General features: G+C 52.3%; 1 protein-coding gene across 1 annotated transcript; it reads right to left on the bottom strand.

Annotated features, from left to right (window-relative positions):
• Nucleotides 1-7,843: 7,843 nt before the first annotated feature.
• Nucleotides 7,844-14,307, bottom strand: LOC129467520 (putative POM121-like protein 1). Its single transcript, XM_055252035.2, is given in 4 exon segments — nt 7,844-8,170; nt 8,252-9,511; nt 12,545-12,589; nt 14,227-14,307. Coding segments are annotated over 4 exon segments (1,554 nt in total). The 3' UTR covers nt 7,844-8,002.
• Between the last annotated feature and the right edge of the window lie 516 nt (nt 14,308-14,823).

Genomic DNA, 14,823 nt, shown 5'->3' with positions numbered 1-14,823 from the left:
GTAGCAGCTTGCTGATGACTTGTTTTAAAACTTTCATCCTAAATAACCTTTTGATACTTGAATATTTTTACGTTTTATACGTAGTTTCTAATTTTTTTCCCAACAGATCCAGATACCTAATAAGATGCTGGAATGTAATCCCTGGACAATCCGTGTTCTGGCAGCATTTGGTCTTCCCATAAGTGCCTGGCTTCGCTGTTCTCAGGAGTGGGTTCTGAAGTCTCTGGAGAACAGGATATGTGGAGGGTTAGGAAGGGGCCAGGCCTAGAGACAGGAGACTCCCTCCCAGAGCAGGTGGAGGCACAGGACCATTTGCTACCCCATCTGCCGGCACCTGCGGGGGAGCCCAGGCATTCTTTGTAAACCCTCCTGACCACCTGGCTAAAGAAAACAGAAGCATGGAGGCCGCCAAGTATTTTCAAGAAATAACCCCAAGAAGGTTGCATCACTGTTTTAGAGAGAGGGGCTTGGGGCAGGCAGAGGAGAGAAGGGAGAGCAAACTGAGAGCCAAGTTTCCAGACGGTCCTGTAGGAGGAGAGGATGCAGCTGCCCAGAGGGAAGCAGGATCACATTTAAGGAAGTGTGTGGGGTCCCTGGATGACACCAGCACCCAGTGCGGCTCTGTCTGGCGACCGCTCCCAAGGTGGGAGGAGTGGGTGCCCCGTGTGTCAGTGGGCAGCTCCTGCTGAGCCCGCAGCTCGCTGGGGAGCCTGACAGCGGGGCCATGCGCCTGACACTCCTCTCTGCTTGTGGACCTGGCGAGGCAGGGAGCAGAAAACAGAGCCACTTGAAGGCTTTCTGTCTGCCTCTGTGTGCAGTGTGGATTTAGTTGTGCTTTTTTCTTGCTGGGAGAGCACAGCCACCATTTACAAGCAGTGTCACCCTCGTGGGTGGCGAGGACAGAACAGGAGCCTCTGCTGTCTGTACCTATCTGGGCCCGGTGGGCTCCCGTGTCCTGGCTTCCATCTCTGTCTCAGCGACCATCCAGCCCTGTGCAGGAACACATGTTGCTTAGAAAAGCCAAATCCAGCCCTTGTCTCGGTCTCCTCTGGTCTCATGATGTGCATCTGTTACCTTGAAACTGGAAACCAGTCTATCGATGTCTGTGCCAATTTTTGTTCCCTCCCCAACCTCCTTCCCCATACGACTTTTTATTCATGTAGGATGTGTGCTGTCTAATGATGGGATGACCACACTTTTCCATGTTCTGAAAGTGCTCCTCTCCCGCAGGGCCCCAGGGCTGATGGTTGCTTTGGGTCTACAGCTACGTCTTACCCGCCTCCTGGCTCGAAAGCCTGTGTGGTGGCAAAGGGACCCTCCTGCCTCAGCCTGCCAAGTAGCTTGGACTATAGCTGTGTGCCATTGCACCTTATTTTATTATTATTTTGTAGACATGGGGTCTGGCTATGTTGTCCAGGCTATTCTCAAAATTCCCAGCCTCAAGTAATCCTCCCACCTCGGCCTCTCAAAGGTTGGGATTACAGGTGTGAGGCAAGGCACCCAGCTCAGCCACAGAGCCCTATTGTATCTCTCTGACTAGGAGCAAGAGCTGACTGCCCCCTCATCCCCATTCCAGAGTATTGATTGGGGCTGTTTTCAGCCGAGGCCGGGCCACTGGCATGGCCCAGGGAGCGGGACCATTCACTGCTGCCCCAAAGCTGAGATCATTCCACCTCGACAAGACTCCCTCATCCAATCCCTTTACTTGACAGCTGGGGAAACCAATGCTCACAGAGCACCCCCAGCTCACTCGGGGTCTCAGAGCTGATCCATGAGCAGAGGCTGAGATCCTGGGATCTTGTCCCCCAGCCGCCCCGCAAGCTTGCTCCCTTTCTGCTGGAAGAGATGGGGCCGGACCTCGACCGGCAGCCCTGGCCTGGACATGACTGTGCTCGTGCAGGTATTCAGGCCCAGATGCCCCGGCATCATATTTTTTTCTTTTTTTGAGATGGTGTCTCACTCTATCGCCCAAGCTGGAGTGCAGTGGCATGAAATCGGCTCACTGCAACCTCTGCCTCCTGGTTAAAGTGATTCTTCTGCCTCAGCCTTCCAAGTAGCTGGGACTACAGGCTTGTACCACCACGCCTGACTAATTTTTGTATTTTTACTAGAGACGAGGTTTCCCCATGTTGGCCAGGCTCGTGTCGAACTCCTGACCTCAGGTGATCCACCTGCCTTGGCCTCCCAAAGTGCTAGGATTACAGGTGTGAGCCACTGCATCATTTAAATGTAGTGAGAGGCCGGGCGCGGTGGCTCATGCCTGTAATCGCAGTACTTTGAGAGGACGAGGCTGTCAGATCGCCTAAGGTCAGGAGTTCGAGACCAGCCCGGCCAAAGTGGTGAAACTGTGTCTCTATAAAAAAATAGAAAAAAATTATCCCTGCGTGGTGGTGCATACCTGTAGTCCCAGTTACTCAGGAGGCTGAGACATGAGAATCGCTTAAACCTCGGAGGCGGAGGCTGCAGTGAGCTGAGATGGCGCCACTGCACTCCAGCCTGGGTGACAGAGCAAGACCTTGTCTCTAAATAATTAAATAAATAAATATGGCCGAGCACGGTGCCTTAGGCCTGTAATCCCAACACTTTGGGAGGCTGAGGGAGGTGGTTCATGAGGTCAGGAGTCCAAGACCAGCCTGGCCAAGACGGTGAAACACTGTCTCTACTAAAAATACAAAAATTAGCCAGCTGTGGTGGCAGGCACCTGTAATCCCAGCTACTCAGGACACTGAGGCAGGAGAATCGCTTGAACCCGGAAGGCAGAGGTTGCAGTGAGCCGAGACTGCAGCGCTGCACTCTAGCCTGGGTGATGGAGCAAGACTCCATCTCAAATAAATAAATTAATAAATACAGAGCAAGATTCCATCGCAAATAAATAAATAAATGTACACCTGTAATCCTAGCACTTTGGGAGGCTAAGACAGGTCGATCACCTGAGGTCAGGAGTTTGAGACCAGCCTGACCGATATGGCATAACCCCATCTCTACTAAAAATACAAAAATTAGCTGAGCGTTTTGACGTGTGCCTGTCGTCCCAGATACTTGGGAGGCTGAGACAGGAGAATTGCTTGAACCCAGGAGGTGGAGGTTGCAGTGAGCCGAGATCTCGCCACTGCACTTCAGCCTGGGCGACAGAGTGATGAGACTCTGTCTAAAAAGGAATAAATAAAATACAAAATAAAAAAAAAAATGTAGTAAGATTGTAGAGTCGTGCCACGGAAGCGTGCTGGTCCTATCCATGTAGTGAAGGCTGATTTCATACACAAATATCACAAGAATTTTTTTTTCTTTTTCTTTTTTTTTTTTTTTTTTGAGACAGAGTCTCGCTCTGTCACCCAGGCTGGAGTGCAGTGGCGCGATCTTGGCTCACTGCGAGCTCTGCCTCCCAGGTTTATGCCATTCTCCTGCCTCAGCCTCTCGAGTAGCTGGGACTACAGGTGCCCGCCACCACGCCCAGATAATTTTTTTTGTATTTTTAGTGGAGACGGGGTTTCACCGCATTAGCCAGTTTAGTCTCGATCTCCTGACCTCGTGATCCGTCTGCCTCGGCCTCCCAAAGTGCTGGGATTACAGGCGTGAGCCACTGCGCCCAGCCACAAGAACTTTTATACCCACCCTTGAAAGAAAGATCGCCTTCGAAAGAAGCAGTCCTTGGACTGATGCATCGGCTGTCCCAAACAGCTCTGGAAAGACAAACAGAAAACAGAAAACGACACTCTAAGCCCTTGAGGCCAAAATGCCCTTCCCCAGAGCAGCTGCCAGAAGACAGGGCACAGGATCGGGTTGGAGGTCACTTCTGGGTGAAGGAGAGAATGGTCAGACCCAGGGCAGGGGTGTCGGAGTCTAGTCGGCCTCACCGGAACAGAAGAGAGCTGCTTCATGATGGTCAGCTGACAGGCAGAGCCTTGCATAACCCAAGTTCTCACGGTACAGAGAGGCCAGCCAGTGCGGGGACAAAGGCATGCACTGAAATGGTTTCCTGGAAGACAGGGCCCAGTTGCATCTCTCAAATGGGACCAGATTGGAAAGGAGACCAGCTGCTTTGGGTAAATGAGGTCACTTCTGGATGAGCTCCCAAACTAGATGGTGCCGAGGGCCCTGGACCTGGCAGCTGGGCTGGACATGGCACGGCCCTGTACTCCAGGAAACGGCATCTCAGTGCTTGTCTGGCCAGTTCTCCAAAAGAACCATCCACGGGCCATTTTTCCATTCCCCTCCTGTGCACAGACTGGGCCGAGCCTGACCAGACACTTTCCCTTAGGGTTCTCAGTCACTGCCAAAACTTGAGCCTGGCAGTGAAGATATATGTTAAAATGTGACTCTGGGCCAGGCAATGGCTCATGCTTGTCAACCCAGTGCTTTGGGAAGGCTGAGCTGGGAGGGTCAATTGAGGTCAACAGTTCAAGGCCAACCTGAGGAACATAGATCTCTACAAAAAAATAAAAATTAGCCAGCTGTGGTGACATGCACTGGTAGTCTCAGCTACTCAGAAGGCTGAAGTGGCTTGAGCCCAGGAGTTCAAAGCTGCAGCTATGATGGTGCCATTGTATTCCAACATGAAAGACAGAGTGAGACCATGTCTTGAAAAAAGTAACAAACAAACTAGGTATAGAAGAAACATACCTGAAAATGGTTGGGCTGTGTGCAGTGGCTCACGCGTGTAATCCCAGCACTTTGGGAGGCTGAGGTGCGTGGATCACCTGAGGTCAAGAGTTCAAGACCAGCCTGGCCAACATGGTGAAACCCCATCTCTACTAAAAGTACGAAAATTAGCCAGGTGTGGTGGCATGAGCCAGGTATCCCAGCTACTTGGGAGGCTGAGGCAGGAGAATTGCTTGAACCCAGGAGGCAGAGGGAGCAGTGAGCCAAGATCACACCATTGCGCTCCACCCTGGGCGGCAAGAGTGAGACTCTGTCTCAAAAAACAAAAACAAACAAACAAACAAACAAAACAACGTACGTGAAAATAATAAAAGCTGATACGACAAAGCCATAGCTAACCTACTATAGAATGGGGAAAAGTTGAAAGCATTTCCTCTGTAAACAGGAACAAGACGAGGATGCCCGTTCTCACCACTCCTATTCGACATCACACAATCGGGCAAGAGAAAACAATAAAAGGCATCCACACTGGAAAAGAGGACATCGAATTCTTCTTGTCTGATGAAGATGTGATCTTGGATCTAGAAACGTGTAAAGGCTCCACCAGAAAACCCCTAGACTTGATAAATAAATTAATACAGTCATTTGCAGAATACAGAATCAACAACAACAACAAGAAAATCAGCAGCATTTCTATACACCAATAATGGTCTGGTTGGGAAAGAAATTAAGAAGGCAATCCCATTTACAATAGCAGCAACATGGAAAAATGTATGCCACAGAAGAGATTTTACCAAGGAGGTGAAAGATTTCTACAAGGAAAACTACAAAACACTGATGAAAATGTTTAAGAGGACAGAAAGAAATGGACAATCATTTCATGCTCATGGAAGGAATTCATAGCATTAAAATGACCACACTGCCCGAAGCAGTCTAGAGATTCAATACAACCCCTACCAAAATACCAATGTCATCACTCACAAAATTGGAAAGTCCTACAATTCATAAAAAAGAACCAAAAAAGAGCTCAAAGACCCCAAAGTCATGCTCAGCAAAAACAACAAAACTAGAGGCATCCCATTTCACTGCAAATTAGAACTACAAAATTTTTGACGAGTGCATAGTAACCAAAATAGTATAATCCTAGCATAAAACTAGACACTTAGATCAATGGGACAGATGAGAGAACCCAGAAAGACAGACACATGTTCACAGCCAATTGATCTTTGACAGAGCCGACAGAAACACACACTGGGGAAAGGACACTCTCTTCAATGAATGGTACTAGGAGGGCTGGATGGCCACATGCAGAAGAATGAAACTGGACCCTTATCTCTCAGCATATAGAAAAATCACTTCGAGATAGATTCAAGACTTAAATGTGAATGTTAAGATACGAAACTACAAAAATATTGGAAGGAAACCTAGAGAAAATAAGATACGAAACTACAAAAATATTGGAAGGAAATCTAGAGAAAACTCTTCTGGATCTCACTCTAGGGAAGGAATTTATGACGGGCTCAAAAGCCCGACATGGAGAAGGATGAGCTGGAGGATGGCCCATTGGACCTGTGTCCAGCAGAACTCCTGATGGCGCATGAGGGAGCCTTAGAGGCCAGGTTCCTCCTTGCTGTGCCCACGCGGGAAGTGGGGTTGCTAGGGTCAGAAGCCGGCCCAGACTTGCACGTGAAGCCTGCCTTGTTTTTGGTGACACTGGATCCCCGACTTGCAATTGCGGGCGTCAGCTTAAATGGTCCCCCAGGGATGTGATGGAAAGTAAAGACAAAAGCCTGCCTGCCTGCCTGCCTTCCTTCCTTCCTTCCTTCCTTCCTTCCTTCCTTCCTCCCTCCCTCTCTCTCTCTCTCTCTTTCTTTCTTTCCTTTTTTGAGACGGTCTCCCTCTGTTGCCCTGGCTGGAGTGTAGTGGCATGATCTCAGCTCACTGCAACCTCCCTGCCTGGGGCTCCCGTGATTCTCCTGCCTCGGCCTGCCGAATACCTGGGATTGCAGGCACACACCACCACACCTGGCTGGTTTTTGTATTTTTGGTGGAGACGGGGTTTCGCCCTGTTGGCCAGGCTGGTCTCCAACTCCTGACCTCGAGTGATCTGCCCGCCTCGGCCTCCCGAAGTGCTGGGATTACACACAGAGTCTCGCTCACTCAATGCTCAATGTTGCCCAGGCTGGAGTGCAGTGGCGTGATCTCGGCTCGCTACAATCTCCACCTCCCAGCCGCCTGCCTTGGCCTCCCAAAGTGCTAAGATTACAGCCTCTGCCCGACCGCCGCCCCGTCTAGGAAGTGAGGAGCGTCTCTGCCTGGCCACCCATCGTTGGGATGTGAGGAGCGCCTCTGCCCGGCCGCCCTGTCTGGGAAGTGAGGAGCGCCTCTGCCCGGCTGCCCATCGTCTGGGATTTGAGGAGAGCCTCTGCCCAGCAACCCCATCTGGGATGTGAGGAGCGCCTCTGCCCGGCCGCCCCATCTGGGAAGTGAGGAGTGCCTCTGCCTGGCCGCTGTGCAACCTTCCAAGTGTGAAGTGACAGCCTTTCTGCAGGTGTACCCAACAGCTCTGTAGAGACAGCGACCATCGAGAACGAGCCATGATGACAATGGCGGTTTTGTCGAAAAGAAAAGGGGGAAATGTGGGGAAAAGAGAGATCAGATTGTTACTGTGTCTGTGTAGAAAGAAGTAGACATAGGAGACTCCATTTTGTTCTGTACTAAGAAAAATTCTGCCTTAGGATGCTCTTAATCTATAACCTTACCCCCAAACTCGTGCTCTCTTTGAAACATGTGCTGTGTCAACTCAGGGTTAAATGGATTAAGGGCTGTGCAAGATGTGCTTCTTTAAACAGATGCTTGAAGGCAGCGTGCTCGTTAAGAGTCATCACCACTCCCTAATCTCAAGTGCCCAGGGACACGAACACTGCGGAAGGCCGCAGGGACCTCTGCCTAGGAAAGCCAGACACCTTTGTTCACGTGTTTATCTGCTGACCTTCTCTCCACTATCATACCATGACCCTGCCACGTCCCCCTCTCCGAGAAACACCCAAGAATGATCAATAAATACTAAGGGAACTCAAATAAAAAAAATAAATAAATAAAAAGAAAAGTAAAATGGCCAAGAAACTCTTAGAACACGCTTTACAGTTCTAAAAATGTTTATCTTTTCTATTCTTTAATTGACTGAGGCTTCTGTTTAGGTTAATGCCATAAATGTTGATGACACAAAAGTGAAGTACAGAAAGAAAGTTAATAAAAATATTTATTTGGCATCTGGCAAACAACAACAACAAAAAAAACAAAAGTGCCACCCAACAGAGTTGCTCCCTGTGCCAGGTCCCGTGGTCACCATGGAAGTGCTCTGCCTGGGGGCGCCCTGGTGTTCAGGCCCCCTCATGCCCTGTTACCAATTGGCCTTTCTCTTTAAAGGGTTTCTTCTGACGGAATGCCGAGCTCCGTCCGCCTCACTACTGTCGATTTCCATGGGCGTGGGTGGGGGGCTGGAACTGGCTCCAGAAATGCTTCCGTCCATGCTTGCAGCTGGGAAGGGTGCAGCAATCAGCCAGAGGACCTGGGCTGAGGCCCAGAAGTAGAAAAATGTGGGAGGAAGGGGAAATGAGGAGCCGAAGGGTGTAGCAATCAGCCAGAGGACCTGGGCTGAGTCCCAGAAGTAGAAAAAGGTGGGAGGAAGGGGAAATGAGGAGACGAACAGGAGGGAGCCTGGTGGTCTGTGCTGCATCCCAAACACAGGAGCTGTAGAGGGGGCCCCTGCAGCAGAAGCTAGGGGGGCCACTAGGCCCAGGCCGTCTTGGGGCTTGTGTCCCTCCTGCTGTGCATCCATACTGGGTGCTTTAGAAACAGAAGGCAGACCAGAAGCCCCTGTTGCAAGTGAGCACGAAGTGTAGGAAGGCCTTGAGGGTCTGCAGTCCGAGATGGCCTTGGCCTCAACCTGCAGTGCACTGTTGATCCGCTGGAACGCAGCCTTCTTCTCCCGGTCCAGGTCTTCAGCAGTGACCCGGAACCCCAGCTCTAAGGGAGGTGGCATCTTCAGAGGCTCCCCTCGCCTGCGTGGCAGCAGGGGAAACTTGCGTCCACGGGGCCTAGAGGCCTGGGATCTGGGGGAGCCATTCCTGGGGGCGAGTGTCTGCCCTGGTGCACACTGAGTGTGACCTGAAGAGACAGCCTGAGGTCTGTCCTCACTGCCCTTCTTTGAGGAACTGAGGGTCGGCTGGCAGTGGGATGAGGCTGGCCCCCTCCTCCGCTTTAGCCACGGGAAGCCTCCCGTGGAGCTGTAGGAGCTCGAGATGGCGTTTCGTTTGGTGCATGAGCTGGTGCAGGAGGTCTGGGATCTCTGCGTATCGCCCACTTCTGACCTCTGGGCATGGAGGACTCTCTGCAGAGGCCCGGGCCTGGGCACGAAGGGAGAGAGGCCTCCATTGTCCCGCAGGGGCCGAAACGCAGAGCGTGCATCCCCGGTGACCTCAGGGACCCTTCGGTGATCATCAAATCCTTGGACTCTGGGGTCCTTGTCCTGCTCAGGCATCCCTGCCCTGCTCTCCTTCAGGGCCCTCAACAATACCTTCCCTGGTCACGAGTCTGGGGACAGCCGGGTGTTGCGGGCCCCAAAGGGGTGACTTCCTGCTCCTGGGCCCCACAGAGAGTCCTTGTGCTCAGTGCAGTGGCTGAGCTGGAGGATGCCCTGGAATTCGGAGCACACAGCACTGGCTTGCTGATCCCGGAAGGAAGACAGGGCTTGCAGGATCACGGAACGATTGTCTTGACACCACTGATGTGAAGTGTCCCGGTGCTTGTAGGATGGCCTGCCACTCAGACCAGGGGCAGGAGCAACGGGGAGATCCCACAGGCAAAGTGAACTGGGGGATGGGCTGAACGGGCTCCAGGCAATTGAGCCCTACTGGCAGGTCCTCGGCCTGGGCCCAGACAGGAATAAGGGGCACAGAGTGCCCAGGTCACCGCTCCTGGGAGCAGTGGGGATCGGTCGGATGCTTCAGCTCTCGAGAGGTGGGCTCTGAGCGTCCTCGTCGAGCTACCAACTTGGCCAAAGGCTAAGCCAGCAATGAGCTGTGTTGCCGGCCGATGCGCCTTTTAAACCTGCGGGAGTGGCTGCGTGTGCACATAATGGCGCCAGTAACAGAGCAACCTTTATGTTGCGGGGCAACGCGCCTTTTAAACCTGAGGGAGTGGCTGCGTGTGCACATAATGGCGCCAGTGACAGAGCGACCTTAACGCAGCAAGGTACGCGCGCAACGCACTTGCTGGCAATGGCGGGAGGCGAATGTGGGCGGGGGGCATGCAATAGGTACTGGAAGGAAAGACGCGGGCACAAAGGACGCGGGAAGAACAGGTACCAACAATGGCTGCAGATCTGCCCGTGGATCGCTGAAGATTCCTGTTCTCCTGCTCAGGCGGGGATTGCAGTGAGCTGAGATCGCACCATTGCAGTCCAGCCTGGGCAACAAGAGCGAAACTTTGTCACAGACACACACACACACACAAAAGAAAGAAAGAAAAAATAGTGGCCAGGTGTGGCGGCTCACGCATCCCAGCACTTTGGGATGTCAGGGCGGGCGGATCAGGAGATCAGGAGTTGGAGAAAAGCCTGGCCAACATAGTGAAACCCCGTCTCTACTAAAAATACAAAATATTAGCCGGGTGTGGTGGCGGGCGCCTATAGTCCCAGCTACTCCGGAGGCTGAGGCAGGAGAGTGGCGTGAACTCGGGAGGCAGAGCTTGCAGTGACCGGAGATCTCGCCACTGCACTCCAGCCTGGGTGACAGTGCGAACCTACGTCTCAAAAAAAAAAAAAAAAAAAAAAAGAGAGAGAGAGACAGAGACAGAGAGAAAAAGGTTTATTAATTTAATGCACTTTTATGCCTGTGTTCTTCAATTTCCTTAGGAAACACCCACACTTGAGAGCTGGGACTGTGGCCCTGATTGTGGACATGAAATATATGGTTTCTTGCAAAAATTGACAGTAAATAATTACGATTTAGTTGAGCTAGAAATCCATTTGGTTTCTTCCATATTTTTCCAAAATTTTCATCCTTTTTTTTTTTTTCTTTTTGAGATGGAGTTTCGCTCTTGTCCCCCAGGCTGGAGTGCAATGGCGCCATCTCAGCACCTGCTGGCGATGGGGGGAGGCTGGGGGACGCTCGCGGGATAGGTACTGGAAGGAGAGGCGCTCTTACAAAGCAATGGGAAGACCAGGCGCGCACAATGGCTGCAGATCCGCCAGTGGATCGCTGAAGATGCCTGCTCTCCTGCTCAGGCGGGGATTGCAGTGAGCTGAGATCGCACCATTGCACTCCAACCTGGGCAACAAGAGCGAAACTTCATCACAGGCACACACACACACACACACACACACACACACACACACACACGAAAGAAAGAAAAAATAGTGGCCAGGTGTGGGGGCTCACGCATCCCAGCACTTTGGGATGTCGGGGCGGGCGGATCAGGAGATCAGGAATTGGAGACCAGCCTGGCCAACATAGTGAAACCCCGTCTCTAGTAAAAATACAAATTTAGTCAGACATGGTGACACGCGCCTGTAGTACCAGCTACTCGGGCGGCTGAGACAGCACAATGACTCGAACCCGGGGTCGGGGCAGGGATTGTGATGCGCCGAGATCGCGTCACTGCACTCCAGCCTGGGCAACAGAGCCAGACTCTGTCTTTTTTTTTTTTTTTTTTTTTTTTTTTTTTGAGACGGAGTCTCCCTCTGTCGCCCAGGCTGGATTCCAGTGGCCTGATCTCGGCTCACCGCAAGCTCCGCCTACCGGGTTCACGCCATTCTCCTGCCTCAGCCTCTGGAGTAGCTGGGACTACAGGCGCTCGCGACCACACCCGGCTAATTTTTTGTATTTTTAGTAGAGACGGGGTTTCACCGTGGTAGCCAGGATGCTCTCGATCTCCTGACCTCGTGATCAGCCCGCCTCGGCCTACCAAAGTGCTGGGATTAAAGGCGTGAGCCACCGCGCCCGGCCGAGACTCTGTCTTAAAAAAAAAGGCCGGGCGCAGTGGCACTTTGGGAGGCAGAGGAGGGCGGATCACGACGTCAGGAGTTGGTGACCAGCCTGGCCAACATAGCGAAACCCCGTCTCTACTAAAACTACAAAAAATTAGCCGGGCATGGCCGGGCGCGGTGGCTCACGCTTGTAATCCCAGCACTTTGGGAGGCCGAGGCGGGCGGATCACGAGGTCAGGAGATCGAGACCACGGTGAAACCCCGTCTCTACTAAAAAATACAAAAAAAACATTAGCCGGGCGTGGTGGCGGGCGCCTGTAGTCCCAGCTACTCGGAGAGGCTGAGGCAGGAGAATGGCGTGAACCCGGGAGGCGGAGCTTGCAGTGAGCCGAGATTGCGCCACTACACTCCAGCCTGGGCGACAGAGCGAGACTCCGTCTCAAAAAAAAAAAAAAAAAAAAAAAAATTAGCCGGGCATGGTGGCGGGCGCCTGTAGTCCCAGCTACTCCCGAGGCTGAGGCAGGAGAAAGGCGTGAACTTGGGAGGCGGAGGTTGCAGTGACCTGAGATCTCGCCACTGCACTCCAGCCTGGGTGACAGTGCGAACCTCTGTCTCAAAAAATAAATAAATAAATAAATAAATAAATAAATAAATAAATAAATAAGAGAGCGAGAGACAGAGAGAAAAATTTTATTAATTTAATGCACTTTTATGCCTGTGTTCTTCAATTTGCTTCGGAAACACCCACACTTGAGAGCTGGGACTCTGGCCCTGATTGTAGACATGAAATATACGGTTTCTTGCAAAAAATAGACACTGAATAATTACGAGTTAGTTGAGCTAAAAATCCATTTGGTTTCTTCCATATTTTTCCAAAATTTTCATCCTTTTTTTTTTAAGATAGAGTTTCGCTCTGGTCCCCCAGGCTGGAGTGCAATGGCGCGATCTCAGCACCTGCTGGCGATAGGGGGAAGCTGGGGGACGCCTGCGGGATAGGTACTGGAAGGAGAGGCGCGCGCACAAAAGATATGGGAAGACTAAGCGCTCACAATGGCTGCAGATCCGCCAGTGGATCGCTGAAGATTCCTGCTCTCCTGCTCAGGCCAGGATTGCAGTGAGCTGAGATAGCACCATTGCACTCCAACCTGGGCAACAAGAGCGAAACTTCATCACGCACACACACACACAAACACACACACACACACACACACACACACACACACACAAGAAAGAAAGAAAAAATAGTGGCCAGGTGTGGGGGCTCACGCATCCCAGCACTTTGGGATGTCGGGGCAGGCGGATCAGGAGATCAGGAGTTGGAGACCAGCCTGGCCAACATAGTGAAACCCCGTCTCTAGTAAAAATACAAATTTAGTCAGACGTGGTGGCACGCGCCTGTAGTACCAGCTACTCGGGCGGCTGAGACAGCACAATGACTTGAACCCGGGGTCGGGGCAGGGATTGTGATGCGCCGAGATCGCGTCACTGCCCTCTGGTCTGGGCAACAGAGCCAGACTCTGTCTTTTTTTTTTTTTTTTGAGACGGAGTCTCAAAATAATAAACCTTTTTCTCTCTGTCTCGCTCTCTGTCTCTCTTTTTTTTTTCAAGACGGAGGTTTGCACTGTAACCCAGGCTGGAGTGCAGTTGCGAGATCTCAAGTCACCGCAAGCTCCGCCTACCGGGTTCAAGCCATTCTCCTGCCTCAGCCTCGGGAGTAGCTGGGACTACAGGCGCCGGCCATCACGCCCGGCTAATTTTTTGTAGTTTTAGTAGAGACGGGGTTTCGCTATGTTGGCCAGGGTGGTCTCCCAACTCCTGACCTCGTGATCCGCCCGCCTCCACCTCCCAAAGTGCCACCGTGCCCGGCCTTTATTTTTAAGAAAGAGTCTCGGCCTGGCGCGGTGGCTCACGCCTTTAATCCCAGCACTTTGGTAGGCCGAGGCGGGCTGATCACGAGGTCAGGAGATCGAGACCATCCTGGCTAACACTGTGAAACCCCGTCTCTACTAAAAATACAAAAAATTAACCGGGCGTGGTGGCGTGCGCCTGTAGTCCCAGCTACTCCAGAGGCTGAGGCAGGAGAATGGCGTGAACCCGGTAGGCGGAGCTTGCGGTGAGCCGAGATGGCGCCACTGCACTCTAGGCTGGGAGAGAGAGGGAGACTCCGTCTCAAGAAAAAAAAAAAAAAAAAAGACAGATCATTTCTTTGTTGCCCAGGCTGGAGTGCAGTGGCGTGATCTCGGCGCATCACAATCCCTTCCCCGCCCCCAGGTTCAAATGATTCTCCTGCCTCAGCCGCCGGAGTAGCTGGTACTACAGGCGCGTGCCACCATGTCTGGCTAAATATGTATTTTTACTAGAGACGGGGTTTCACTATGTTGGCCAGGCTGGTCTCCAACTCCGGATCTCGTGATCTGTCCGTCCTGACCTTCCAAAGTGCTAGGATCATAGGCATAAGCCACCACGCCGGGCCTCTTTTTTTTCTTTTTCTTTTTTTTTATTTTGAGACGGAGTTTTGCTCTTGTTGCCCAGGCTGGAGTGCAATAGTGCGATCTCAGCTCCCTGCAATCTCCACCTCAGCAGGAGAGCAGGAATCTTCAGTGATCCACGGGCAGATCTGCAGCCATTGTGGGCACCTGTTCTTCCCGCGACCTTTGTGCCGGCGTCTCTCCCTCCAATACCTCTTGCATGCCCCCCCCAGGTCTGCCGGCCGCCATTGCCAGCAGGTATCTTGCACGGGTACCTTGCAGCGCTAATTAACCCGTTAAGGTTGCTCTGTCACTCGCGCCATTCTGTGCACGCGCACCCCCTCCCTCAGGTTTAAAAGATGCGCTGCCCGGCAACCTTGCCGCGCTAATCTGTTAAGGTCGCTCTGTCACTCGCGCGGGTTCTTTGCATGCTCAGCCACTCCCTCAGGTTTAAAAGGCGCGTTGCCCGGCAACAGAAGAAACTGTTGGCTCAGTCTTTGGCCGAGTTGGCAGCTCGACGAGGACGCTCAGAGCCCAGCTCTCGAGAGTTCAAGCATCCGACGGTTCCCCACTGCTCCCAGGAGCCGTTACCTGGGCACTCTGTGCCCCTCATTCCTGTCCGGGCCCAGGCCGAGGACCTGCCAGTAGGGCTCAGTTGCCTGGAGCCCGTTCAGCCCATCCCCTAGTTCACTTTGCTTGTGGGATCTCCCCGTTGCTCCTGCCCCTGGACTGAGTGGCAGGCCATCCTACAAGCACCTGGACACT

Source organism: Symphalangus syndactylus, chromosome 18, assembly GCF_028878055.3.
Source record: "Symphalangus syndactylus isolate Jambi chromosome 18, NHGRI_mSymSyn1-v2.1_pri, whole genome shotgun sequence".
NCBI lineage: Eukaryota > Metazoa > Chordata > Mammalia > Primates > Hylobatidae > Symphalangus > Symphalangus syndactylus.
The sequence above is the reverse complement of the archived record's forward strand: the minus strand, read 5'-3'. Positions and strand labels throughout refer to the sequence as shown.